General features: G+C 38.7%; 2 protein-coding genes across 2 annotated transcripts; one reads left to right on the top strand and one right to left on the bottom strand.

Annotated features, from left to right (window-relative positions):
- Nucleotides 1-636: 636 nt before the first annotated feature.
- Nucleotides 637-11,466, bottom strand: dmap1 (DNA methyltransferase 1 associated protein 1). The gene is made up of 10 exons (XM_023276844.3): nt 11,016-11,466; nt 8,814-8,905; nt 7,396-7,591; nt 7,088-7,246; nt 6,794-6,961; nt 5,755-5,940; nt 5,360-5,431; nt 4,097-4,169; nt 2,065-2,417; nt 637-1,345 (listed from the first exon to the last, which is right to left on the bottom strand). Exons 1-10 carry the CDS (start codon nt 11,109-11,111, stop codon nt 1,286-1,288), a joined length of 1,455 nt encoding a protein of 484 aa, XP_023132612.1. The 5' UTR covers nt 11,112-11,466; the 3' UTR covers nt 637-1,285.
- A 2,494-nt stretch (nt 11,467-13,960) lies between these two features.
- Nucleotides 13,961-23,336, top strand: hnrnpm (heterogeneous nuclear ribonucleoprotein M). Its single transcript, XM_023274482.2, has 16 exons — nt 13,961-14,188; nt 15,516-15,697; nt 17,273-17,325; nt 18,055-18,062; nt 18,182-18,275; nt 18,365-18,613; nt 18,846-18,999; nt 19,106-19,155; nt 19,238-19,295; nt 19,710-19,817; nt 19,908-19,955; nt 20,204-20,272; nt 20,373-20,474; nt 20,579-21,168; nt 21,263-21,314; nt 22,879-23,336. The coding sequence occupies exons 1-16, from the start codon at nt 14,121-14,123 to the stop codon at nt 23,040-23,042; spliced, it is 2,049 nt and encodes a 682-aa protein (XP_023130250.2). The 5' UTR covers nt 13,961-14,120; the 3' UTR covers nt 23,043-23,336.
- Nucleotides 23,337-24,966: the final 1,630 nt, after the last annotated feature.

The following is a 24,966-nucleotide window of genomic DNA, read 5'->3' as shown; positions in this document are numbered from 1 at the left end:
GCTCTTCAAGATGTTTCACCTCACATCCAAGAGGCTTTCTTCATTTTAAATGAGACCCCACACTAGTGAGAACTGAAAAAACCTCTTGGATGGCAATGTAAATGAACCAAAATTGAAGTCCAGTTGCTTTAAACTGAGGTTTTTCTGGCTTATATTGGAATGCAAAAGCAGTTTATGTAACCACTTAATGACTTTCTATGAAAGCAGGGCAAAAATTACCATTTGTATGCAGATTGTTATACCTGAAATATCCAAATTTAACAATACAGCTCCATAGATAACTATATATACACACACACTCTGTTCCCAAATCACAGAGCTCCCCTCTTCTAGGCAAACATGTTCGAAATCTGCATAGAAATTAATGTCTAAGTAGGCTAAACAACATAATTGACACGCAATTAGCAATATTACGAGGAAACCCTAATGAAGGTTTAGTTGCCGCGCCAACCTAAGAATGATCACTGCTTAATTATCATATTAATGAAGTCATTAGTTGTCACTTAACTTGGACGACAGGTAAGGTAAGAATGTCACGATCCTACAATTTCCTCAACAAACGTGTGTTCGGCCCCGATTACCCTCAGATCAAGATCTGATGTGAGGAAGAGCAGCGGACAAACGGCAGCACAAACATGCAAAAAGAAAGAGATTTATTGAATCACTGACTAAAGCATCTTCAAGGTCACCTGAGGACAAAACAACACAGATCATCCCGACTCGTCCGACAGGAAGAGGGGCAGCAGATGGAGGAGGGAGCCGCTACTACAGGCTAACACAAAAAACACATTTCCGCTAAACACTATGGCATGATTAGGCTACAAAAAACCCTCCGATGGGTCAAATGAGCATCGCAGCTCAAGGTCCTCCCGCTCCCGGAGTCCGTTCTTTCATTCCGATTCATTTCAATTACCCGGTCATTCCCAACTTCTTCCCCGTGTCCCGATTAGCTCAGCCTGGCAATTTACAGTTGATCTTGCCTCATCTAAGGCCAAGCAGCAGCAGAGGCAGGGAGACGAGCAGTAATGGAATGAAATGTCACTCAGTCGCTGCCTTTGTCACGGCTGGCGGCGAGGTGGGGAGGGTCTGCAGAGGTCTCGTTAGCCGGTAAAAAGTTGTGTGTGGTGTCTGTGTAGTCGTGGTGCTTTTACGTAATCGCAAATATGACGTTCGGCTCAGTTGTGTGTCTCTGTTGCCCGGCTGTAACACTCACTGGCGTTGCCAGTGTGATCAGAAGAAGTAACATGATCCCCCCGTCTTCCAGCGAACACCGGCTGCCACCCCATCAAGGCTTCTTCACCTTCTTCACTGAAGACGAACTGGAGGCCGACTCTCTCCGTTTGCGCTGTAATGTAACACACAAGACAGTCACAGTGGGGTCTGCAGGTTCACGTCCTCCTACTGCGTCTTACAGTCAGTCGCCTTTTATAGAATATTCTCACTATGAATATGCTGCAGAAAACACCCAGGAATAGTGAATGTTTAAAGACTTAAGGGTTTACAAAGCGAGCAAGCAAAAACACCATATAATAAATAATAAAATCAACCAAATCTGACAGAAGTTCCCACCTGAACCCCTCTTTTTTAAACCTATCAATTATGCATGGCTGCATTAAATATACTAAAGTTATTGTAGATAAATAATCAGAGGAGGTTATGTGGGAGGTACTAATGATTTGTCCTGGAATGAACCAACAAATACTCGCAATGGGGATGGATTACTCACTGGCTTCTCACCCAGTAAAGGTGGAATATCTAAGTTTTCTATTTTGAAACTTCAGTTGATGGCACATGCTTAAAACTTGCTATTAGCAAAAACTTCAAATAAAGTATTAAAAACAAGACTTTGCATTGGTGCAAATGCTTGCAAATAATCACTTATGGCAGTTAAGTTATTGCAGCACAGCGTTTCGTTTGCCAGTACCTTTCACCTATACGTCTGTAGTTGTTATTTGCTGTCATATTTGCTGCTCATTTTGAGGTAGAAATGTTTTAATATTTTGTGTTCATGAAACAGTTTAACAACAGTTTGTAGAAGTCTGTGTCTGAGCTGCAGAAACGTACTGAGTTGGGCGTCAGCGGTGCTCCTACAACATCAATGATCTGCTCCTTGGCCTCCACCTTGATGTCGTCAGCGCTGGGCCAGGACTGTACTTCAGCTCCTGGGGTGGATGCTGTGGTGCTGTTTGAGGTGTTGAGTTCTCCACCCTGTGATGCAGCAGCTAGTCCGACCCCTACAGCGCCGCCACACGCCCCCCCGCTGCCGGCCTTCAGCAGGGCCTCGTAGCGGTGACGCAGCATCTGTTGTTCGTACTCACAGTTGCTGTGGGCCTGCTTCAGTTCGTACAGCAGCACCAGGTCACTGCGGAGCTCATTGAACATCTGGACAATCTCCTCTGTGGGCATGGGGTTGAGATCTAGAGCCGCAGGAAGACACGAGGGAAAACAGAGTGAGATTTAAGTACTTCGAATGAAAATATCATGGTAAATACAGGATAATGGTGCAAAAATCCAGCATGTGATGCAGCTTAACCCTCCTGCTGTCCTCATTTACAGGCACCAAAAAATATTGTTTCCTTGTCTGAAAAAAATCCCAAAATGCAGCCTAAATATTCCCCAAATTTCTGAAAATTTGCAAAACCTTCAGGAAGAAAATTCCAATAATTCCTTAAAAGTTTTATTTTAAAAAATCCCCCAAATTTGGAAAGAAAATTCTTGTAAATATTTTTTAAAAATGAGTAAAAATCTTCCAGAAAAATCCTAAAAATATTTAAAGTGATTCCATATATAGCAGCAAAACTTCCAATATGTTCTTTAAGAACATTCACATAAAAATCAACCAAAATCCAGTGAAATTTGATGGATTTTGGTTGATTTTTTTTGTGAATGTTCTTAAGAAACATTTTTAACATTTCTTTTTTTCCACCAAAAAATGTTCAAAGATTTCCCAAAAATATTGAAAATGTGGACATCAGAAGTTTCTCTGTGAATTTTATTTTATTTTTTTCACATTTTCAAACTTTGAAACAGGTCAGTTTGACCCGCAGGACGACGCGAGGGTTAAGTAGATACAGAAAGCCGTATCGTTCAAAGCCTTCTTAATCACCAGGTATTGTTATTGTGGTAAACGCAAATGAGAAGCTGTATTTTAAAAAGTGTCTTTTATTATCACACAATTTAGATAAGAAATTGGAACCTGAGGCCTCCTCAGGTGGAGTTTTCATCCTCCTTGGTCAAAAAATGAAATATAGACGAGGCTCCAGGTGTCTCTAAGGAGATGCCTTCTCATCTCTGGCAGCTTTGTTGTCTAAGGAAAGTAGGACTCAGTTTCTGTACGTTTAAACTTTCAGAATTCTTCCTGAGCATATCAGAAAATTTATTTGCAAGAAGGCAACAAGAAAGGAGTTTTGTTTTGGAATATATTTTTTACAATTCTTTTAAAGATGTAAAAACAAACAAAAGAAACAACTTTTCTTTCATGTCAGGCTTGGAAAACAAATAGAAAAACACAGCAGCTTTTCACACCACTGACCACATGTGAAGATGCCATTAGGAGTGGATGAAAGTGTCTTCGACTAATCAGGACTGTGCTGCTGTATGATGACACTGAAAACAGGAACTAGGCCCTCGCTGCAGAGGTAGGTGTGTGTTTTTCATGAGTAGTGAAGTAAGTTTGCTGATATGTCGACCGTTTAGACTTTATAAAGAAATTCAGAGTGAGAGCTGATTTCAGTGAATGGGGTGACTGTTAGTCTTGGGGTAAGATGATAAGTGTTGCTTAAAGGCTGTGGATCAGAGAACTTCTATGAGGCATCATGACCACCTCGACTATTCCCAGGCCCTACAAGAATAGCATAGTTTTTGCATTACTGGATCATAGATTAAATGCTGCAAAACTGCTGAAAATAACTTTTTTCTGCGTCAGATTACACAAAAATGCTGCAATATTCCTTCAAGTATTTGGTATTGAAAGAGAATTTAAAAGATTCCACGTTTCAGTTTCTGCATTTTCTGTGCTGAAACCAAACTGCAGCAGAGAACTACAAATACTAAACTGTGAAATGTTGGCAAAATGCTCATTTTTATTGCTACTCACCGACTCCTTGCTCTATCAGGATCTGCTCAATGGCCTTGATCTTCTTCTGGCCTACCGAGCTCGGCAGCTTCATCTGAGTAACACACAAACACACACAGAGACGCACACAAACACACACACAAGCATGTGATTGAAGGTAGCAGGGATACTGGGATAAGCAGCTCCACCTCGGGGTTTTTAATTCATATGAAATGCACTTCAGCAGGCCAGATCAAACTGTCTTTATCCACTGAACTCTATCTGACTGATTAGCTAGAGGGCCACTCCACTTCTTTAGCCGTGCTAATGCATTTTCCATAGAGAGCGGCAGCTCCTCATCAGTCTTGAAGATGAATAAGAGTTCCCTTGCTGGGGTTTTAAAGATATTAGCTGGCCAGTAACAGAATTAATTACCACAGTGATAATAAGAGATAGCTTCCTCAAGTCAGAAACTCTGCTCTCTCACATACATCAGCTGCAGTGTCAAGTTTTGCTCTGATTCTTTTCATAGTAAGCGGGGGACAAACAAAATTTAGTGGATCTTTCAAAAGAAAAATCAAGCTTTTTATTGTTTTTATATCCACACCACAGACAGATAGCTGAAAGAAACCTGCTACATTATTCTGACTGCTCTAACGCTGCTGTTTTAGAGTATCTGATGGCATTTAAGAGCCAAAGTGAGAAAACAAAGCAAAATGTGTCTCTCTTTTGAAGTTTAAATACCTGAGAAGGATGTTGACAGCTCTTAGATTATTATTTATTTGTATATAAACCATCTGTTAAGCTTGTATGTTTCTTCATTTTGAGAGAACCAAAGTGCTAACGTGGCGTCCAGGTTTAGCTGACCCCAGAGTTTCAGTGATGTGAGATGTGTCTGCTACACAACTAGGACTAAAGTTAGGGACTTAAAGCCTCCTCAAGTGGAGTTTTCATCCTCCTTGGTCAAAATATTAAATGTAGACGAGGCTCTGGATGTTTCTGGGGCAATGCTTTGCCATCTCTGAGGAGCTTTGTTGTCAAAGGAATTTAGGACTCAGTTTCTGTAGGTTCAAACCGTCAGAATTCTTCTTGATCATATCAGAAACTCAATTTATAAGAAGCCAATATAAAAAGAGAGTTTTGTCATTCATTATTCTTCTCTAGGAGACACAGAAAGATGCTGGACTAATTTCTTCTCTCCCAATGCAATGGAATAACTGTACCAATGACCCCGCAAAGTGTTTGCTTTTTATTATTGAAGGTATTCAGAGTTACGTCAGTATTTCAGTCATAAGTTGAACTCACCCTCTGACTGCGCAGCGTGACTCCTGCTGATTTGAAGTCGGGGAATTTGATGCCAGCCGTCTCTGGAACAGCCTGAAGATGAAGAAATAACTGGTAAGTGATAAAGTATGACTCCCTTCTTAACTTAAGTTAGAGCCGACGTTGTAAACAGTAAAATAATCAACATGAGATGAATGTGGCTTTTATTTGGTTCATTGAAGTCATCTGAGACACAGCACAGAATAATATAAAATGATTCATACATAGTATTATTATTTCTGAGCCATAGTGTCTGTGTCTACAGGAAGAACTTTTTAATGGTTTCCTTTTCTCTAATGATGCTTTCATTTTATAAATATTTCAAAAGCTACAAATAGATTTTTATTCATCTGATTTTGAGTGAGAGAATATCATACCGGTTTCTCTGTTTCTCTTTTCTGTGGGAGCTTCTTCTTGGAAACTCTCTTCTCAGCTCGCCTCAGCTCTGTCGTGGTGTCGGCTGCTTTGATGAGCTTCTGCAGATCCTGAGTTTTCTTCTCGCGCTCCTTCTTCCTTGTCTCGATCTTCCTCAGCTCCTGAATAAGGTACTCCTCTTCTGCCACCTGCAGGAAGAACAAGAGAAGTGCAATCTTGATATGTGAAAGGCTGGTGTAACACAGGACTAGAATCAGAAAGGTTTTATTGCCAAGTAGGTTTTCATATACAAGCAATTTGACTCTGTTTTAATGTCTAACAGTAACACAGAGATGAAGAAGTGTTGCCAGTCCTCGGTATTAGGTATAACAAGATAAATAAGAAGCAGTCGGGGGAGCCGTGGTCCTTCATCTCGGTGGGAAAATGCTGCCTGTACTCATGTGGAACGATGTTTTTCTGATGTAGGAATTTGCTCTTCGTCTGACCACACAGAAAACCTCTTTACCAATGAGATAATAATCCTGCTGAGAGTCCGGACGTCCTGAAGGCTCGAACAGCACCCTCACAGTGAAAGGATCTGAAGCTCTCCTGTTCCTTATCTAGCTACCATTTGGTTTTCTTCTAGTCGCAGGTACACAGAGGTTGACCATCTGGTGCATGAAGGAAGCAGCTATCATAGAGAGGAGGCTTCCTGGCAGAGTATCCGACACCCAGCGGTTTCCTCCGGTTGTTCTTTCGAGGATCTGGGACTTGCTCATCTCCAAACTGTGGGCTTTCGAAAACCAGTGTTCTTCTCGTCTTCTGCCTCCTCTCTCCACCACATAGTCAAATAGCAGTCGATGTAATCAAGGACTTATGAAACACAAAACACAGTAGTAATATTTCCAGTGTGGAGGAATATGCAGATAAGTCCTGTGAGATGCTGTGTAATTGGTTTGTGCTGTGTATGTTACTTTTTGTCTTTGCTGGGCAGTATTTAAGTTATAACAGCTTATCTGTGACACATAAGTACAAATCAAATCAAATCAAAAAGTTACTAACCTGTTCTGGTGTGCGATTGAAAAGCTTCTCCAGTTGCTCTTTGCGCCGCCTTTCATGTCCAGCATCAAAGATGTAGATCTTGGGCTCCGTTCCTGACGCTGCACGGACTTTAGTCAGCTTCCCACAGATATTATAGTATCGTTCTTTCAGGTCCTCCACAGAGCGTTTCTGAAGAGCATAAATGGAAGAATGTTACCACAAATGTGTGCTTTGACATGCTGGATCAGGATTTTTTTCATTCTAGAGCCTCTGAAAGAGAACATGGGTGCTGCAGGTGATAGATGGAGGATTTACTCGGTACTGCTGGTGGTCATAGCGGTCGTGGACAACTATGAAGCGCAGGTCGAAGCGCTTGCAGAGGTCAAACAGGTGGTCTGTCTCTGCTTTAGTCCAGCCGTCGTCATGGAGGTGCATCTGATACTCCTGCTCAGAGTACACTGGCACCTGCACTGTCTGTATGAGTAGACAAGAAAACAGAGATAATACAGTGAACAGGGATTAGAAAGTTAAAAAAAAACCACAAGAACGTCTTAAAAGGAGCCGATAACAGAGGATGAGTAGCTGTATCAGTGACCAGAGGTGGGTTCTGTCTTCATATCTACCTTGTTGAAACGAGCAAAAGGGTAATCCTTGCCCTCCTCTGCCACTCGTCTCCAGTGGTGGAAAATGGCTCCATCCCTGCGAGCCGGATTGGTGAAGGGCATCCACTTCCAGGGACGAACCTTTTTACAGCCGAGCTTGGCTTTGACTGTCCTGTAGCCCTGAGTGGTATCACTGGGCAGCAGAGGAGGCGCGTCTCTGCAGGTATACAGGGAAAACAAGTATTTGTTAACCCTCCTGTTGTCCTCATTTACGGGCAGCAAAAAATATTGTTCCTTTCTCTGAAAAAAAATCCAAAAATTCAGCAAAAAAAATTTCCCAACTTTCTGAAAATTTGCAAAATCTTCAGGAACAAAATTCTAAAAATTCCTTAAAAGTTTTATTTAAAAAAAAAAAGAAAATAAAAGAAGAAATAAAAGAAATAAAAATTTTAAAAAATAAAAATTGTAAATATTTTCAAAAAATGAGTAACAATCTTGCAAAAAATCCTAAAAATATCTAAGGTGATTCCATATTTATCAGTAAAACTTCTAATATTTGAAGAACATTCAGAACAAATTTTTTTTTGGGAATGTTCTTAAAGAAATTTTTTTTTAACATTTCTTTTTTTCCACCAAAAAATAGTCAAAAATTTCCCAAAAAATGTTGAAAATGTGGAGATCAGAAGTTTCACTGAGAATTTTTTTCCCCCTCATTTTCAAACTTTAAAACAGGTCAATTTGACCTGCAGGACAAGAGGGTTAAATGAAGGATACACAATATGAGCAAAACCTGCTTCATCCGTCACACAATTTAGCACGTGATAGAAGAAGATTAATGAGTTTATAGTGTAAAGATTTCCCTAAACATAGTCCTCAGTGGGCTGTTATTCGTCTTTGCTTCTGCTTCCAACACCAAAAAATAATCACAGACGTCGTTGCTTGTACTATCTAGTGAATTCCTCCATTTCTAACTTTCATTCCAATTCCACACCTGGGTTGAATAATTCGAGGAAAACATCTAGTTGAGATTTGTCTAATAGGTATTGTGATTTGATTAGTGATCAAACTTTTTTTTTTAGTTCAATATTCACTGTGTAATTCTATAATTTCATTTAGCAGACACTTTTATCCAAAGCAACGTACGTCTGAGAGAGGTAAGAGATTTAAAATATGCAAAGAAGCACTGCCACATACCATCAGGGTGATTTATAAAACCACTGACATCACAGTTTAAACTCTGGGTCAGATCCCGCGCGTCCAGGTTTTGTGATTTGCTAACTGCTTTGTTTCAGTTTGTGATTGTGATTTGACATTAATTAATGTATTCAGCCTTGTTCCTTCCTTGTCCAAGTTAAAAACTTCAACAATGAATAGAGCAGTGATCACACACAGAACTTCGTGAATTTAAGATTCATAATTGATCAAAAAGGCCTCCATACTTCTTATCTGAATAGAGCAGAGCGTAGACCTCTCTGTGCATCCCTTCCGGTCTCTTGAAGGTCAGCGTTTCTGTTGCCTTCTTGCTTTTTTTCTGAGAAAAGCGATGGAGAAATATATTATTAAAAACAGTTTTGTCACAATGTCAGGTACAGAATAACAACATACATCTTTTCAATTTGTGTTTGAATGTTCACTCAGCACAAGATAATCATCTTAATTTCATGTTCAGTAACCCACAGTTAATGAAATCACCTGTAAAATTTACAAAAAGCAACAAGTGAATATCAGTGTTGTGCCTAACTGAGAAGTTTATTGGCATCAATGGAAGCAGTTATAGATGTCTCTGCAGTATTTTACTAAATATTCAAGATTAATATTTTTAGAAATATTAATATCCAGTAATTTCAGACATTAATAAGTGTGACAACAGGGAATAAAAGTTTCATGTAATGAATAAAAACAGTCCTTTAAAGCTGTAATTTTAAAATAAAAGCCTATTTATCAAATTATTACTATAATTCATACATTTATTGTCTCGTGGATGTATTTAACAGACAGATTTACTTATTTCACATGAGTCATGGCTTTTTGTTCAGGCTGCATTACCCTGTTTGAGTGTCAAACAAGGATCAAACAGTCAAGATTTATAAATATATTTACCTTTATATCCACGATAACAGCAACTTTAACCTTTTTTTTTACTGAATGAGTGGGACCACATAATTGTTTACAGTTTATAGCATAATTGACATTTACAACTGTGGGTAATATTGCTTCAAATTTTTAGGCTGTATGTGTTTGGCTTGTCTAATATCCTTATTTAGATTTTAATTAGAAACTAGGCAGTACTTAACATGACATACAGATAAATCACCTCTTTTCCAAGCATGTAATTGGGTGAAATCAGTCATTTTGATTCATTATTGTAATTTCAGTAACAATGTAGGAGCTGCAGTCACTTTTTGTTCTGCGTTATATGAATTAAACTGGTTCTTTAAAGCTTTTTCAATGGGAGACCTAAGAATTATTGCTCTTGCAGATGGCAAATTACTTTGCAGCACAACACAGATGGAAATAGTTTTAAAGGACAAGTCATATCATGCAGTTTCCCACTTTTCATCCTCTAAAAGGTGACTGGAATGATCTTAGTGCATCAAAATGACTTCATTTCATTCATGAGGTTTTTATTTTAAAGACTATAGAATAACTGGAAAATAGGTAATTTCTGTATTTTAAGTATAAAATTCAAGAGTAAATCATCATAATTACGGTCTGTTAACCAAATATAAACCACGACATGATAAGAAAACTCTCTATTCGACCCATAGGTGGGAAATGTGCATGATTACAGCAGCAAAGATTTAAGGAATGTAGTATAAAAGCAAAATATAAACCAAAACCTAAAAAATTATTAATGATCTACAAACAACTACTTATATACAGCCTAAACATCGGAAACAGTACAACTGTGTTGTTTATGATCATCTTAAATGTCAAGTTTAACCCTCCTGTTGTCCTTATTTATGGGCACCAAAAAGTATTGTTTGCTTGTCTGAAAAAAAATCCAGAAATTCAGCAAAAAAAATTCCCAAATTTTCTCAAATTTGCAAAACTTTCAGGAAGAAAATTCCAATAATTCCTTAAAAGTTTTATTTTTAAAAAATCCCCCAAATTTAGAAAGAAAATCCTTGTAAATATTTTCATAAAATGAGGAAAAATCTTCCAAAAAATCCTAAAAATATCAGAAGTGATTCCATATATATCAGTAAAACTTCTAATATTTTCTTTAAGAACATTCAGAATAAAATCAACCAAAATCCACCGAAATTCGCCGGATTTTGGTTGATTTTTTTCTGAATGTTCTTAAAGAAACATTTCTTTTTTTCCACCAAAAAAATGCGTCCTAAAAATGTTAAAAATTTGAACAATAGAAGTTTCACTGTGAAAATATTTATTTTTTCCACATTTTCAAACTTTAAAACGGGTCAATTTTGACCCGCAGGACGACACGAGGGTTAAATCACTATAAACACTTCTTTGGTCACAATTATTAACATTTCAGCTCCACAAAGACAAACGTTTCTATCACCAGAGATACAAACGTCTGTGTATTTGCATGTTTAATTCATATAAAAGCAGATAAACTGGGTGTTTTTTGTAGATGATCCTTTCTTTAGGTTCGTCGTTCCTGTGGTTCTCACCTTGTCTGAGTTGATGAGGTCTTTCTTGCTGATGGGACCGTCATTTTCTCCTCCGCCCAGCTCCAGAATATCCCTCACATCGGCCCCGGTAGCCATGGCTGTATTATGTTGCTAATTAACGCCTTTTTCTCAGTCTGTGAAGCCTAAAAACTGTTCGTTAATTCACTCATTCATTCTATGTGTGTGGCGAACTTACTGTCCATCCAATACGCTGCTAGCTAACGGCTAACGACGCTATCACTTACACTTTACGTTTTCTTCACACAACTGACAACAGCAGATGAATAATCCTACAAGATATGTTCTAAGAATATTGCCGTGTACGTTTCTAGAATCCCCGAAAGATAAAGAGAAACAATTATGAAGAATATTCTCAGGTTATTGTTTAAAGCTAACAGGGTAGCTAGCAACAAACCGTCACTACTACCGTCCCCACTATGTTGAAACAGTGACTCCAGACATGACTGTCGCCCCCCAGAGGCGCGGCGGCTCACTGCAGAATTTATTATTTTATTTAACACAAAATTAAAAATATTTTTAACCTTCGTGTCGTCCTGCGGGTCAATTTGACCCGTTTAAAAGTTTGAAAATGCGGAAAAAAAATATTTTCACAGTGAATCTTCTGATGTCCACATTTTCAACATTCTTGGGAAATCTTTGAACATTTTTTGGTGGAAAAAAAGAAATGTTAAAAATGTTTCTTAAGAACTTAAAGAACTTCCTTAAAGAAAATATTATAAGTTTTACTGATATATATGGAATCACTTTAGATATTGTTAGGATTTTTTGGAATATTTTTACTAATTTTTAAAAAAAATATTTACAAGAATTTTCTTGCCAAATTAGATTTTTTGTTGTTTTGTTTTTTGTTTTTTTTAAATAAAGCTTTTAAGGGAAACTTTGAAGGGATTAATGGAATTTTCTTCCTGAAGGTTTTTTTTTCAAATTTTCATAAATTTGGTGAATTCTTTTGCTGAATTTTTAGATTTTTTTCCAGACAAGGAAACAATATTTTTTGGTGCCCGTAAATGAGGACAACGGGAGGGTTAATGGAGAAATTCTTGCTCCAGATATTTCTCAGAAAAAATACAATAATATGATAATTAACACAATGCTAACAGAATACCAATTAAATGTCAGAACGAGACATTAAAATTTCAAAAAGGTAGACTATTGTAATATATTCCACACACCTGTGCAGTATCTATTTTTCTACATTTACTAGAACATATTCTATATCAGGATTTTCTACCTATGTACAATCTGTGCAATGTAAATAATCTGTGCAATATTAATGCTGTCTCAGTATATCTTTTCATAAAAGAATCTGTGAACTACCACTGACATATGCAATACTGTTATTTCTATAACTGGTATTTTGGTTTATTTTTTTTATTTTTGTGCTCTATTTCATGTTTGCACTATCTTTTGGTGCTGTAACACTGCAAATCCCACCACTGTGGGAGTAATAACGGGTTATCTTATGTTATTCAGACACCGCTGGCTCTTTGCAGTTATGCATATACATTTTTCCTTCATAAACTTAGGAATTTAATATTTTATTTTAGCTGATTTATTATAGGGTCTATATTTTGGATTTTATGGCTCGTGCAGTTCTGTATCCATTAAGTGCATTTCTTAGAATAGAATAGAATAGAATAGAATAGAATAGAATAGAATAGAATAGAATAGAATAGAATAGAATAGAATAGAATAGAAATACTTGTTTGATCCCCAAGAGGAAATTTTGTTGTTACAGCAGCAAGTGAAAGACTGAAGTGATCACCACCATAATTGAAAAATATTAAATATAAATGTCATTTAAAAAAAATACTGACATACAAAATGCACAATAAAGTGTAAAATATGCTATGAATAAAATATAAATACTAAATTTGAAATGCACCATAAAGTGTCAAATGCTAAGAAAAAAAGATATATATTATAGTTTCTATAGATATATAACTATATCACTGTTCTCATAGGTTCCACTTGTAGATACTATTTGTCAACTATGTTTTTATGTTTCTTATTTGCAGATTTCTTAGTTTACTTTTTTTTAAATAACTGATGCACTGACAAGATTGCTTCCAAAGAAATTATTTTCTATATATTCTACAGAACATCTGGATTCAGCCCTCCTGTTGTCCTCATTTATGGGCAACAAAAAATAATGTTTCCTTGTCTGAAATTTGCAAAACCTTCAGGAAGAAAATTTCAATAATTCCTTGAAAGCTTCCCTTTAAAGTTTTATTTTTTAAAAATCCCCAAATTTGGCAAGAAAATTTTGTAAATATTTTTAAAAAATGAGTAAAAATCTTCCAAAAAATTCTAAAAATATCTAAAATGATTCCATATATATCAGTAAAACTTCTAATATTTTCTTTAAGAACATTCACATAAAAATCAACCAAAATCCAGTGAAATTCGCTGGAGTTTGGTTGATTATTTTGTGAATGTTCTTAAAGAAAGATTTTTAACATTTCTTTTTTTCGACCAAAAATTGTTTAAAAAATTCCCAAAAATGTTGAGAATGTGGACATCAGAAGTTATAAAATACATATATTTTTCAAATTTTTAAACACTTTTTAACCACACTTTTTAAACTTATTTTTTTCCATTCTCATTTCTCATCCCTGTACATATTGTAAATATTATTACTACTATTTTATTATTATTTTATTACTATTACTATGTCTATTGCTACATAAGTTGCTGTAACAATATGACTTTCCCCTGGCGTGGGGAGAAATAAAGGACTATCTTATCTTATTTTCAAACTTTAAAACGGGTCAATTTGACCCGCAGGACACCAGGGTTAACTATGTCCGTGTAATTCTATAACTGACCTCTAGGAGCAGCAACACGCCTCTATTGCGTCCGGTCTGCCGCAAATCTCGCGAGAACAGACAGCGAGAAGAAGCAGCGTTGAAGGGACGGCCCCTCCGCCATTTTCCTTCCATGGTGTCGCAGGTTGTCTGCGGAGGAACTCAGCGAGCTAATTAGCGCTATTCAAGTCACTTTTAGAAGCGCTCAACTCGTTAATACCAGCGAATATAGTCTGTTACAACAGTATTTGGTAAAAATACTCAACTACGTAAGAAAATGTCCAACGAGCAGGCCGAAATTACCGCCGAGAAGCCAGGCCAGCAGCAGCAGCAGCAGTCGTCGGGGTGAGTCCATTCATTACGGCTCCTTTGTTGATGCTTCCCAGCCAGCTAGCAGCTAATCAACGGTTAAGGTGCACGTCGACAAGTTTTTGCTCAATAAAACGTGCTTAATTTGCGCCTTGGCGTGGATATTGGTTTCATATAAGCAAATTTTCCGTGTTAAAAATTCGTCGTTACGCGCGGTTATTTAACATACTGTTAGCTGATGCGGATTCGGGGTCCGTCTATTTACTGGAAGTGCTCACGGTCATGCGTAGCGTAATGTAGCTAAACGTTAGCGGCACGCAAAGCTGCATGGTAATATATAGATTTCAGCTGATATTCCTCTCGCTCTGTTTGCTTACATCTATCGGTGATTTGATAATGTAACAAAGGCCCGCTGTGTCCGAAGAGCGGCCTAGCCATGCGGCTGGACGGGCAGTCCTGAACTGCTTTTAACCCTCCTGTTGTCCTCATTTACAGGCACCAAAAAATATTGTTCCCTTGTCCGAAAAAAAATTACAAAATTCAGCAAAAAAAATCCCCATATTTCTGAAAATTTACAAAACCTTCAGGGAGGAAATTCCAATAATTCCTTAAAAGTTTTATTTAAAAAAAAAAAAAAAAAATCCCCTAAATATGTCAAGAAAATTCTTGTAAATTTTTTCAAAAAATGAGGAAAAATCTTCCAAGAAATCCTAAAAATATTTAAAGTGATTACATATATATCAGTAAAACTTATATATTCTTAAGAACATTCACATAAAAATCAACCAAAATCCAGCGAAATTCGCTGGATTTTAGTAATTTTTTGGTGAATGTTCTTAAGATTTTTAACATTTCTTTTTTCCCCAAAAAACTGTTCAAAGATTTCCCAAAAATGTTGAAAATGTGGACATTAGAAGTTTCTCTGTGAATATATATATTTTTTTTCCACATTTTCAAACTTTAAACCGGGCCAATTTTTACCCACAGGACAACACGAGGGTTAAATGTTAAACTCTTATAAGTGTGTATGAATAATACCTTTACGTGCATTTGTTAGTATCACTATGTTTGGTTACTGTAAAGGCTAACTGATAAAGGTTTTTCCCATAATCAGATTAAATCAGTAACCCATGATTGAGTTAGCAGCGACACAATACTCGTCTTTGTAAAGGGCACCGATCACACAAAATACACTTAAATATTGGAGTTTGTGTTCCAATTTAGACTGCTTTAGTGTGTTATAACATGTGTTAGAAACTACAGATTTACTATTTCTACATTCATTTCCCAGTTTGTCCTTCGTTATAAGGTTTTAAGTCCGGAGCACACGTTTTACTCATTGTTTTAACTGTTCTTCATGCAGAGAAATGAATGGAAAACCCAAAAACGAGTCCAATCCGAGCAGGAAGGAAAGGCCCCAGAAGAGAGGTGGAGGTGGTCGCTACGAACCCTATGGCAGTGCTAACAAAAGATACCGTGTCTTTGTCAGCAACATCCCCTACGATGTGAAATGGCAAGCCCTGAAAGACCTGATGAAAGAAAAAGGTAAGGTGTTTGGATAAGGGATGGACTCATATCAGCTTTGGACATGACAAAAGCAGGATCAGCATCCAGGGTCATTTTGTTTGACCGCTGCAGCTTTGAAAGACTTTTGGGAGTTGTACAATGTTGCTTGAGATCTTGTGAGAGTTATTTTGGAACAAAGCTTGTGGACAAGGTCCCTCTTATTTGTCCGTCAACTATGGGGTTGCTGCAGACTTGTACAAGTGCGGTGAACCTGGATGTTAGATTGAATATTTAGTCTCCATTGAGAACTATTAAAACCTTTTGAGGTTTTGGTGAAGTGGAGGTTGCACGTGAAAAGCAAGTCCACTAATGTGAAAATCCAATGGCTTGGGATCATGAATGGCATCATGAGAGTTTTTTTTTTTTTTTTTGAAGAATAAAATTGTACAGTACCTTGTTGAAGTGTAATTATTTTGTCTAGACACAAGGAACAGATTGCTCTCAGGTGCAATATGTAATTAATAGCAAAATCTGGACTCTCTTGATGTATAAACTGGTCAAAACTTTGGAAACATGTCAAACAAATGCTTAATGTTGCAGAAACTTTCACTTTAATGAAAATAGTTGCTTAGTTATGGGGTATTGGAAAGCTCCAGATGTATCATGACTAATGCATTAAAATGGCATTTACTTTAAGTTAAAGTATGTGTTAAAGGTCTAATCCTTTTTCAGAAGGAGGGCCAGGTTTTCGTTTTATGACAATTGACTGTGGAGTTAAATTGCATTTTCTTTTTTAGGTGTGACCTTGACAAGCAAATGTTTTCTCAGCAGATCTCCATGTTGTGCCAAACGCAGCTCTGTGCTGGGGATTTCTGTGGGGTACAGGTCTACAAAATGAAGCAGCTTCTTATGCACTGTCCTTGTCGCTAGAGGTTTGGTCACTGATGTCCATTTGTTGAACAGACACGTGACCTGGAACAAAGGCGTGGCTGTGGTCGACGCTGAATCAAAATTCTGATTGTGTATTTCAGGAACAGGTCCACTTTATGAACAGGTTTGTAGTTACAGAAGCTTCTTTTCCCCGAAGAGTCGATAAGATTCCGGTTAGTTTCCTAGCTGTAGGTTTTCTCTTAGGCTCAGCTGATGGGCGAATGTATTGATGCATTAGCCTGAGGTTTAAAACGACGACATTTGACAATGCATGCTCAGGTTTGCAATGACATGGGCTGAGGCATTGAACGGGTTCTGCCAACTTGAAATTATTTGGTCAATTATCTCCAGGTAGAAGGTGGTGTTTCAGGGCATTATATCAAAATAGGAAGGCTGTTGGCCATTTCAACAGTTGTTGTCCTCAGTCTATTGCTTTTGGTGTTTCGGGAGAATTCCAACAAGGACAGGCTAAGAAGTCTTTATTTGTTTTTTAAGAAAAGACTCCAGCTTGCTTTTTGTAGACCTGTACCATATTGTGCTGCTGAGGTGCTGGGGGAAGGCTCAGGACTGGCAGTCTGAGCTCACCGTCACCGGCCGCCCTACTTGTGTTTCTGCTCTAAACCCCCATTGTTTTCTCGGCTTCTCTCCCCTTGGTGTGTGTCGTCTCTGGAATCTGATTTGTAGTGGGTGAGGTAACGTACGTGGAACACTTAATGGACGCAGAAGGCAAATCGAGGGTAAGTGCAAATACATACCAATAAAACTTATGACTAAGCCTAGACAAACCTGTGTTTGTCAGCTGTGGTTTCTTTATTTACATTGTCGGGAATTGTTCAGACTCAGAAACCTGGTGGAGTGTGTGAGATGGTGACATGCCGGAGGCGTGTTTTATTTCGCGTCGTCTGTGGCACTGACTTGAGGCCATCCTGAAGGGTTGATGCTTTTAAAACAGGACTTCAGCTTCCTTCGTAGCCAATCCTGTGGATTGCAGTAGCTGACAATGTCCCTTTTGGTTGCTGGATGTGCGCCTTACGATCTAATGGGTCTTAGTCTGCAAGAGGTTGTTACAAGGCTGTTAGATGGTTGTTAAATATAACTCATTTTTGTAGAACTGCTTTACTGGAAATGTTACCTCCAATATCTTAGTAGTGGGGAATCCTATCTCTCTGTGGATTTTCTGACCTTTGGATGTTGGAAAAAAACTCTAGTCACTACACTTGCCTGTATTGTGATACTGACTGGGTAAATAGAATAGCTCTTAAGATTGTAACAGTATTTGGAAGTTCAGTGTTGTGGCCAAGGCTGTAGGCTTGTGTGTGATGTTGAACTTTGTGCATGGAAGTGTTTATTTTTCCACATTTGCCACATATCATTTGAAGCATCTGTTATAACCATTACTTTTACTAATTTGTAATATTCTTTACTCCTTTTGGTGCAACCTGTTCTGGTGTCTTCAATCAACAAAGGGTTGTGCGTAAGTAGACCATGAATTTATTACCAGAACCCCGTTCAGATTAACCCCATCAGAACTTTACCTTGTTTGTTACAATTCTACTTTATCAACTTTTCTCACCGGATGTTTTTTTCTGTTAGTGTTGTTGAGTTCAGGACTGAAGAACTGATGAAGAAAGCAGTGGAGAAGGTCAACAAGCACAACCTCAATGGACGTCCCTTAAAAGTGAAAGAGGTCGGCTGCACAGAGAATGAAAAGAAAATCAATGGTTGTTATTTTAGCTCCAACCCTGTCTGAGTTATGTTTTTGTTTTTTTTTCTAAGGACCCTGACGGTGTGATTGCTCAGAGGGAAATAAACAAGGCTCAAGGTGGAGGTCCTCCAGGAGGTCATGGAGGAATGGGTGGCATGGGCGGAATGGGGGGTATGGGTGGAATGGATCGCATGGGTCCTGGACCAAATGGCCCCATGGTCAACATTCCTCCCAGCCTGATGAACAACCCCAACATCCCCAACGAGATCATCCACGGTCTCCAGGCTGGCAGGATTGGAAGCACTGTCTTTGTGGCTAATGTGAGTTTACCAGATTTATCTCATCGCTGTTTTATTCTCAATAGACCACCAATGTGTAGAACTGAATTATTTGAAAAGATGATCATTTATTTTGCTTTATAAAGTTTCTGTATAGATTGTCAGTGAAAAGCAGTCATAGTTTTTGATTTATTTCTTGTTTTTGGAATGAGAAACCTTGGTGTACTGTGACTTCTGACTTAACTATTACTTATATTGTTTCTTGTGCCTACAGCTTGACTACAAAGTGGGCTGGAAGAAGCTGAAGGAGGTGTTCGGCATGGCAGGCATGGTGGTGAGGGCCGACATTCTGGAGGACAAGGATGGGAAGAGCAGAGGCATGGGCACAGTAACATTCGACATGCCACTCGAAGCAGTCCAAGCTGTCTGTATCCTTTAAACACTTTTGGCTGGTTGACTTTTTTTTTTTTTTCTACTGTGACATTACTGTAGTTCCATGATGTCTCCAGTATATTTTCCTTAATGAGTTCACAGCTATGTTCAATGGGCAGCTCTTATTCAACAGAACCATGCACGTTAAACTGGTAGGTTGCCTCGCTTTGATGCTTCAGTACACCTGATTGATGACAAACATATTCTGAAAGTGTTTGTGTGGCTTTTTCACAGGATGAGAAATCCCTTCCCAAAGACTTTGGACCACAAGACAGAGCAGCTGCTCTTCCCCGTAAGTGTACATCTATCTGTCTTCTAGGATTAGAGAGTTGATTCCAACATTTCTCTAGATGGCTCTTAGTCCATGACATGTACTCGCAGCCAACTTCTTTACTAGAGGACCAGATTAGACAGATTAGATAGTTCAAGATTACAACCACAGTATCACATGCCAGTTTGTTTTATGTTCTACTTGTCCAAATTTGGTGCCAAACTGCATCTATTTCTATGTTAGGTGTAGAGGAGAAAGACTCCAGTAGCAACTTTTAACAGTTCTAACCACTTGAAGATCGTGTTATGTGACACATACTGATTCAGTTATTAGTATTATTGTGAAACACCACATTTATCCATTCAGTTTGTTTGGTTGTACAGTTTTTTGTGTACATGTTATCTTAAAACTCTACCCTTTTTTTTCTCTGCCCAGGTGGCCTGAGTGGTGTGGGTTTGGGTCTGGGACCTGGTGGCCAGCCTATCGATGCTGCCCAGCTCAACAGAGGTGGTGGTGGAGGGATGGGCAACATGGGGCCTGGAGGTAACTAAATCAACTGTTGTTTTAGCTAAACCCTTCAACAAAAGATGACTGTGAAATCAAGAGGCTCATCTCTGCTCTTCTCACCTGTAGGAATGGACGGAATGGGCTTTGGCAACATGGGAGGTCGTATGGGAGCAGGTATGTATTCCTTTTACTGAGAGCATTTTAACAACCTGACTAGAATTTATAAACTGATGCCATTTAAATCGCTAAAGTTTAATTTGAACACATTTGCAGCAAGTTTGAGCTTCATTACTTGCAGTTTAACCATAGAAAAACACATTTTGTATAAATAGTTTTTAGATTTTACGCTCTGATATCGATGACATTACATCACATCTCAGCTTCCGCCCTCCTCCTTAAGACTTTGTTCTCCTGTGTTTTAGGAATGGACAACTTTGGAGGAATGAACAACATGGACCGTTTCAACTCTTCAGGGATGGGCAGGATGAACGGTAAGGGGGAGCTGAGACCTGTTAAGGACTCCAAAGCAAGCGTGGAACACTTTCACGTTTTGCTGGATGTTTCTAATGGTTTCATCTCTTGCATTGTCAGAGATGGACCGTGGGATTGGTGGTGCTTTTGACAGGGAATTTGGGCGAAATGAAATGGGAATGTCTCGCAATAATTTTGGAGACTCCTTTGAAAGAGGAATGGGTTAGTATTTTCAGGATTTTGTTTGACAGCCCCTGTAATGCTTACGGCAGCACAGTCCATTACGTCATCCTTTTATTTATTCTGTTGTTTGTTCACTTTTCTAGGAAACTCTCTGGGTATGGACCGCATGAACTCTGGAATGGACCGTGTGGGAGCCAGCATGGACCGCATGGCAGGGATGGACCGGATGGGCATGGACAGGATGGATCGAGTGTCTGACCTGGACAGGCTGGGTTCTGGTTTTGACCGGATTGGCTCGGGGATGGACCGCCTGGGGCCCAGCATGGACAGGCTCGGACCCGGTCTGGACCGTATGACCTCCAGCATGGACCGTCTCGGCCCGAGTGGATTCGACCGCATGGGCCCGTCTAGCTTGGATCGCATGGGTACCGGCATGGACTTTGGCTCCCCGATGGGTATGGATCGCATGGGCAACACTGGGCTCGACAGAATGGCGAGCAGTTTCGACTCCCGCATGGGTTCTGCTGGAGGACTCGACCGCTTCCCCTCCGGCCTCGACCGCATGAGCTCTGCCATGGACCGGATGGGATCTGGAGGCGTTGGTGGTCAGTTCGATCGCTCTGGTGACATGGATCGTGGATTCGGCGGAAATTCCTTCGGAGGAGCCGGAGCTGGAGGACCTGGAACCGGAGGAAGCAACGTCAGGAAGGGATGCCAGATCTTTGTCAGAAATGTAAGTGTTGACACAAAAGTTAGTTAAGCTTATTTAGTATAAAACGCATCTTCTTGCATGATTTTAATGGTTTTGAATGGATTTTGTTTTTCAGCTGCCATTTGACTTCACCTGGAAGATGCTGAAGGATACTTTCAATACATGCGGTAAGAAAAGTTTAAGTTTCTAGACGGATAGATAAAACCTTTATTGATTCCGCAGTAAGGAAATTTTTGGTGTTAGAGCAGCAGAAACAGTAAAAAGGAAAAGAGCAGCACGCAGTGCACAGATATAAATAAATACTTTCTTTTTGTACAAGAAATATGACTAAAAATGTGTACAGAAAAAAAATTCTGTGAAGTTGCAGTGTCCTTATTTACATATATTTGCAGCTTAATATCAATGACCCATATAGTATAAATCTTGTTTTTATTAGGTTTTCTTACTGTTATACACTTGAAGGTTTAAAACTAAAAAACTGTTCCAATACAAAGACTGTTGTCTTTCCTCCACAATAAGATGGCCTTCAAGCTTTACAAGCCAGTGAGAATTTAACCAGAGTGTTACAAAGCAATAGTCATTGAGCTCAGACTTCACATAGTCCTGTCCCTACACTGCTACTGTTGTCTGACAGACAAGTTAAAAACAACAGCTGGGAATTCTGCAATATTTGCATGTCAAAAGCAAAAAGAAAGTTAAAAACAATTTAAAGTCCTGGTGTGACATCCTTCACGTCTCCAGCTGCAGTTTAAGACTCTGAAATAGCACATTTAGAACAGGATTAACACCAGGAGTTATACAGTGATAGTGAAATGAACAATCTTTGCAGACTTGAAAATGGAAAGACACATTTATGAGACATGTAGGATTTATATTTGCTGAAAAGGGCCACAATATGGATCCTTAAAGATAACACCTGACATCAACTCCTACAAGTCTCTTGGTCCCTGGTTGGACTCTTCACTTTATTTCACATCAGTAGTCTTCAGGCTAAAATCCAGACTGGGGTTCCTTTAGTGTAATAAGGCCTCCTTTACAAACTCTGCCAAAACCACTCTTGTGAAGATGACCATCCTCCCCATGTTCGACTACAGCAATGTCATCTGTAAAATGGCCCCTAAGTGGCCCTTAACAGGCTGGATCACTCAGCCATCCGTCCTGTTACCGGTGCTCCTTTCTCCACCCTCCATTGCAACCTTTACTAACTGGTGGGCTGGTCCTCCCTTTACACCAGGCGACTCCATCACTGTATTTTACTCATCTACCAGACCCTATCCGGGCAGACCCCTCAGTACCTGTCCAACCTCCTCCCCCCCTCCCATAACAACTACCACCTGATGTCCAGTGATTTCATAATTTATCTCCAAGGTTCACACTGTCTTTGGCTGCAATTCCTTTCACTTTGCTGCTACAATCGTTTGGAATTCTCTCCAAAAATCTCTGAAACTGTTATTTCTTCCATCGCTTTATGTGTTTAATCAGATGCAGCAGCAGACCCTAGCTGACCACTGCACATGCTGAATGTTTTCATTGAACTGTAGCATTAATCTAGGTTGTTTCGAATCTCTGTTTAAACATTTGTGCATCCTTTTATTATATATGTATTGTTTGTTTATCTTTCTTCCTGCTGGGGCCTCTTGCAAGGTCATCTTTGTAAATAAGAAATTGTTCTCAACTGGTCCTACCTGGTAAAATAAAGAATTAATAATAATTTGTGTTCTTCCCCTGTAGGTATGGTCCAGTACGCCGATATTAAGATGGAGAATGGGAAGTCCAAGGGCTGCGGTGTGGTTCGCTTCGACAACCCTGAGACTGCTGAACGTGCCTGCAGGACCATGAACGGCTACCGGCTGAACGGAAGAGAGATCGATGTTAGGATTGATAGAAACGCATAATTCGTGTGTCTGTGTTACATCTGACATTTCATGTAGTCTCCGGTGTCTGAACACTCTGCATTATCTGAATTCCCCTTCACCACACTTAGTTTGTTAGGTATTTGTTACACTGAAAATGTTATTTTAGTTAGTGATTTGTAACGGTGAACGTGTCATTTTAGTTTGTTGCTTAAATTTTACTTTTTTCTTTTTTTAGAGACCAAATTTTAAATTTTTTTTGTTCTATCGTGCTACATCTGTCATTGCCTTTGTTCTTTAAGGTGTTTTGATAAATAAACCTCAGTATTTGAAATGCTTTGACTATTTTTGGTGTTTTTTATGTGAAATGGTGGACTGACCAGAGAGTGGCATGGTGATGTTTGTGTCGGTTAACAATAATCTTAGAGATGACTTTAAGGGGGAGCAGGGGAGGACATTTCCACTCCTAAAGTCTCATTGGACACCCCAGATCTGATAATTATTCACAAACACTGAGTACAAATACAAAAATTGAAAGCATTACAAGACGAGCAGCTGTGCAGTCCATTCACAAATTATCACTGTCAAGGTTTTAGTTTACGGCTCTGGAACACGGACCTCAAAATTTTAACAAGCTTAAGTTCAGTTGTTGCTTCCAGCTGTTTGTAGGAGTTTTTCCTCAGATTATTAAAAACTACAAGTATGGAGGTATTGCTATAGTAGAGTTATGTAGGTATCTATAGACTACAGATGTGGAGATATGCACGGACTACAAGTATGGAGATAATAAATTATAGGGATAGAGGTATTTGTGGACTTCAGTTATGGAGGTTCCCATGGACTACAGCTATGGCGGTATTAATGGACTACAGCTAGTGATGGCTGATCGATGCTTTGGTGAAGCTTCGACACTTCATTCAAAACATGGTTCATTACTCTAGGCCTCAATGACACACAGTGTGTGATCAATAAAATGAAATGCAATCGATTCATGTTACTGATTGGTTCATGGATTGTTTTGGATTTGATTCAATGCACATTCCTGTTTGACTACACTAGATGATTGTATCTGTTCTAGTGGCTACAATAATGATAATATTACTAGTAATAATGATGACAATAGCTATTGAAGAGCATGTTTCTTTTTTGCCATGTTTGTCTGTAACCCTATATACTCTTCACTTATATTCTGTGTTATGAAACATTTAAACGGTGCTGCTACTTTCATGAGATGCTCTATAAATACAGACTGATGTAATTTTCACATGGGTCTGGTGCAAATACAGATCATATTATGGATTTTGGCAAAGTATGTCTTGGGGTTAATTGGTGAAGAGGTTGGTAAAGAGGGTGTGCTTGAAAACAGATCAGTGCTTGTGTAACTGGATATGATTTTTTATTTAGAAATAACAATTTATCAACAGTTTTCAGACTCAAGGGGTTTCTTCTTTTACTATCTCCACAGCCCTGAAAAAAGCCTGTTCACACAGCACAGATGAGCCTGGTATCACACAGCATACACTGGACCTGTGAAACAATCACTTACCAAAGTCAATCATAATTTGAATGCATTCAAGTAATTTTCCATTCCATTGAAATTGGGCATTGGCTCCTACAGGCATGCACTTCAAGGACAACAATAGTGTAATTATATTTTCTACAGCAGCATCATTGTACATGAGGGCTTTCCCTGAGTTTTCCCATGTAAATACAGGTGAAATAAAAATAACACTCGTAGTTGCCTTGTTATCCGGCAGCAAATGGAAATTATGCCATGCACAGGACCTTTTCCTGATTGGCTCCTGCTGCAGCTCTATCTATCTATCTATCTATCTATCTATCTATCTATCTGTCTGTCTGTCTATCTATCTATCTATCTATCTATCTATCTATCTATCTATCTATCTATCTATCTATCTATCTGTCTATCTATCTATCTGTCTATCTACATATCTCTATATCTTAT

Source organism: Amphiprion ocellaris, chromosome 2, assembly GCF_022539595.1.
Source record: "Amphiprion ocellaris isolate individual 3 ecotype Okinawa chromosome 2, ASM2253959v1, whole genome shotgun sequence".
Taxonomy (NCBI): Eukaryota; Metazoa; Chordata; class Actinopteri; family Pomacentridae; genus Amphiprion; species Amphiprion ocellaris.
The sequence above is the reverse complement of the archived record's forward strand: the minus strand, read 5'-3'. Positions and strand labels throughout refer to the sequence as shown.

What these genes read in the sequence shown, in the direction of transcription:
- dmap1 (XM_023276844.3), bottom strand. Translation starts at nt 11,111, where the DNA reads ATGGCTACCGGGGCCGATGTGAGGGATATTCTGGAGCTGGGCGGAGGA. An exon ending in ATGACCACCAGCAGTACCGA is followed by an intron (nt 6,962 to 7,087) that starts GTAAATCCTCCA and finishes TATGCTCTTCAG; the next exon opens with AAACGCTCTGTGGAGGACCT. An exon ending in TCAATCGCACACCAGAACAG is followed by an intron (nt 5,941 to 6,793) that starts GTTAGTAACTTT and finishes TTCTTCCTGCAG; the next exon opens with GTGGCAGAAGAGGAGTACCT.
- hnrnpm (XM_023274482.2), top strand. Translation starts at nt 14,121, where the DNA reads ATGTCCAACGAGCAGGCCGAAATTACCGCCGAGAAGCCAGGCCAGCAG. An exon ending in CAGAGCAGCTGCTCTTCCCC is followed by an intron (nt 19,296 to 19,709) that starts GTAAGTGTACAT and finishes TTCTCTGCCCAG; the next exon opens with GTGGCCTGAGTGGTGTGGGT. An exon ending in CTCCTTTGAAAGAGGAATGG is followed by an intron (nt 20,475 to 20,578) that starts GTTAGTATTTTC and finishes TCACTTTTCTAG; the next exon opens with GAAACTCTCTGGGTATGGAC.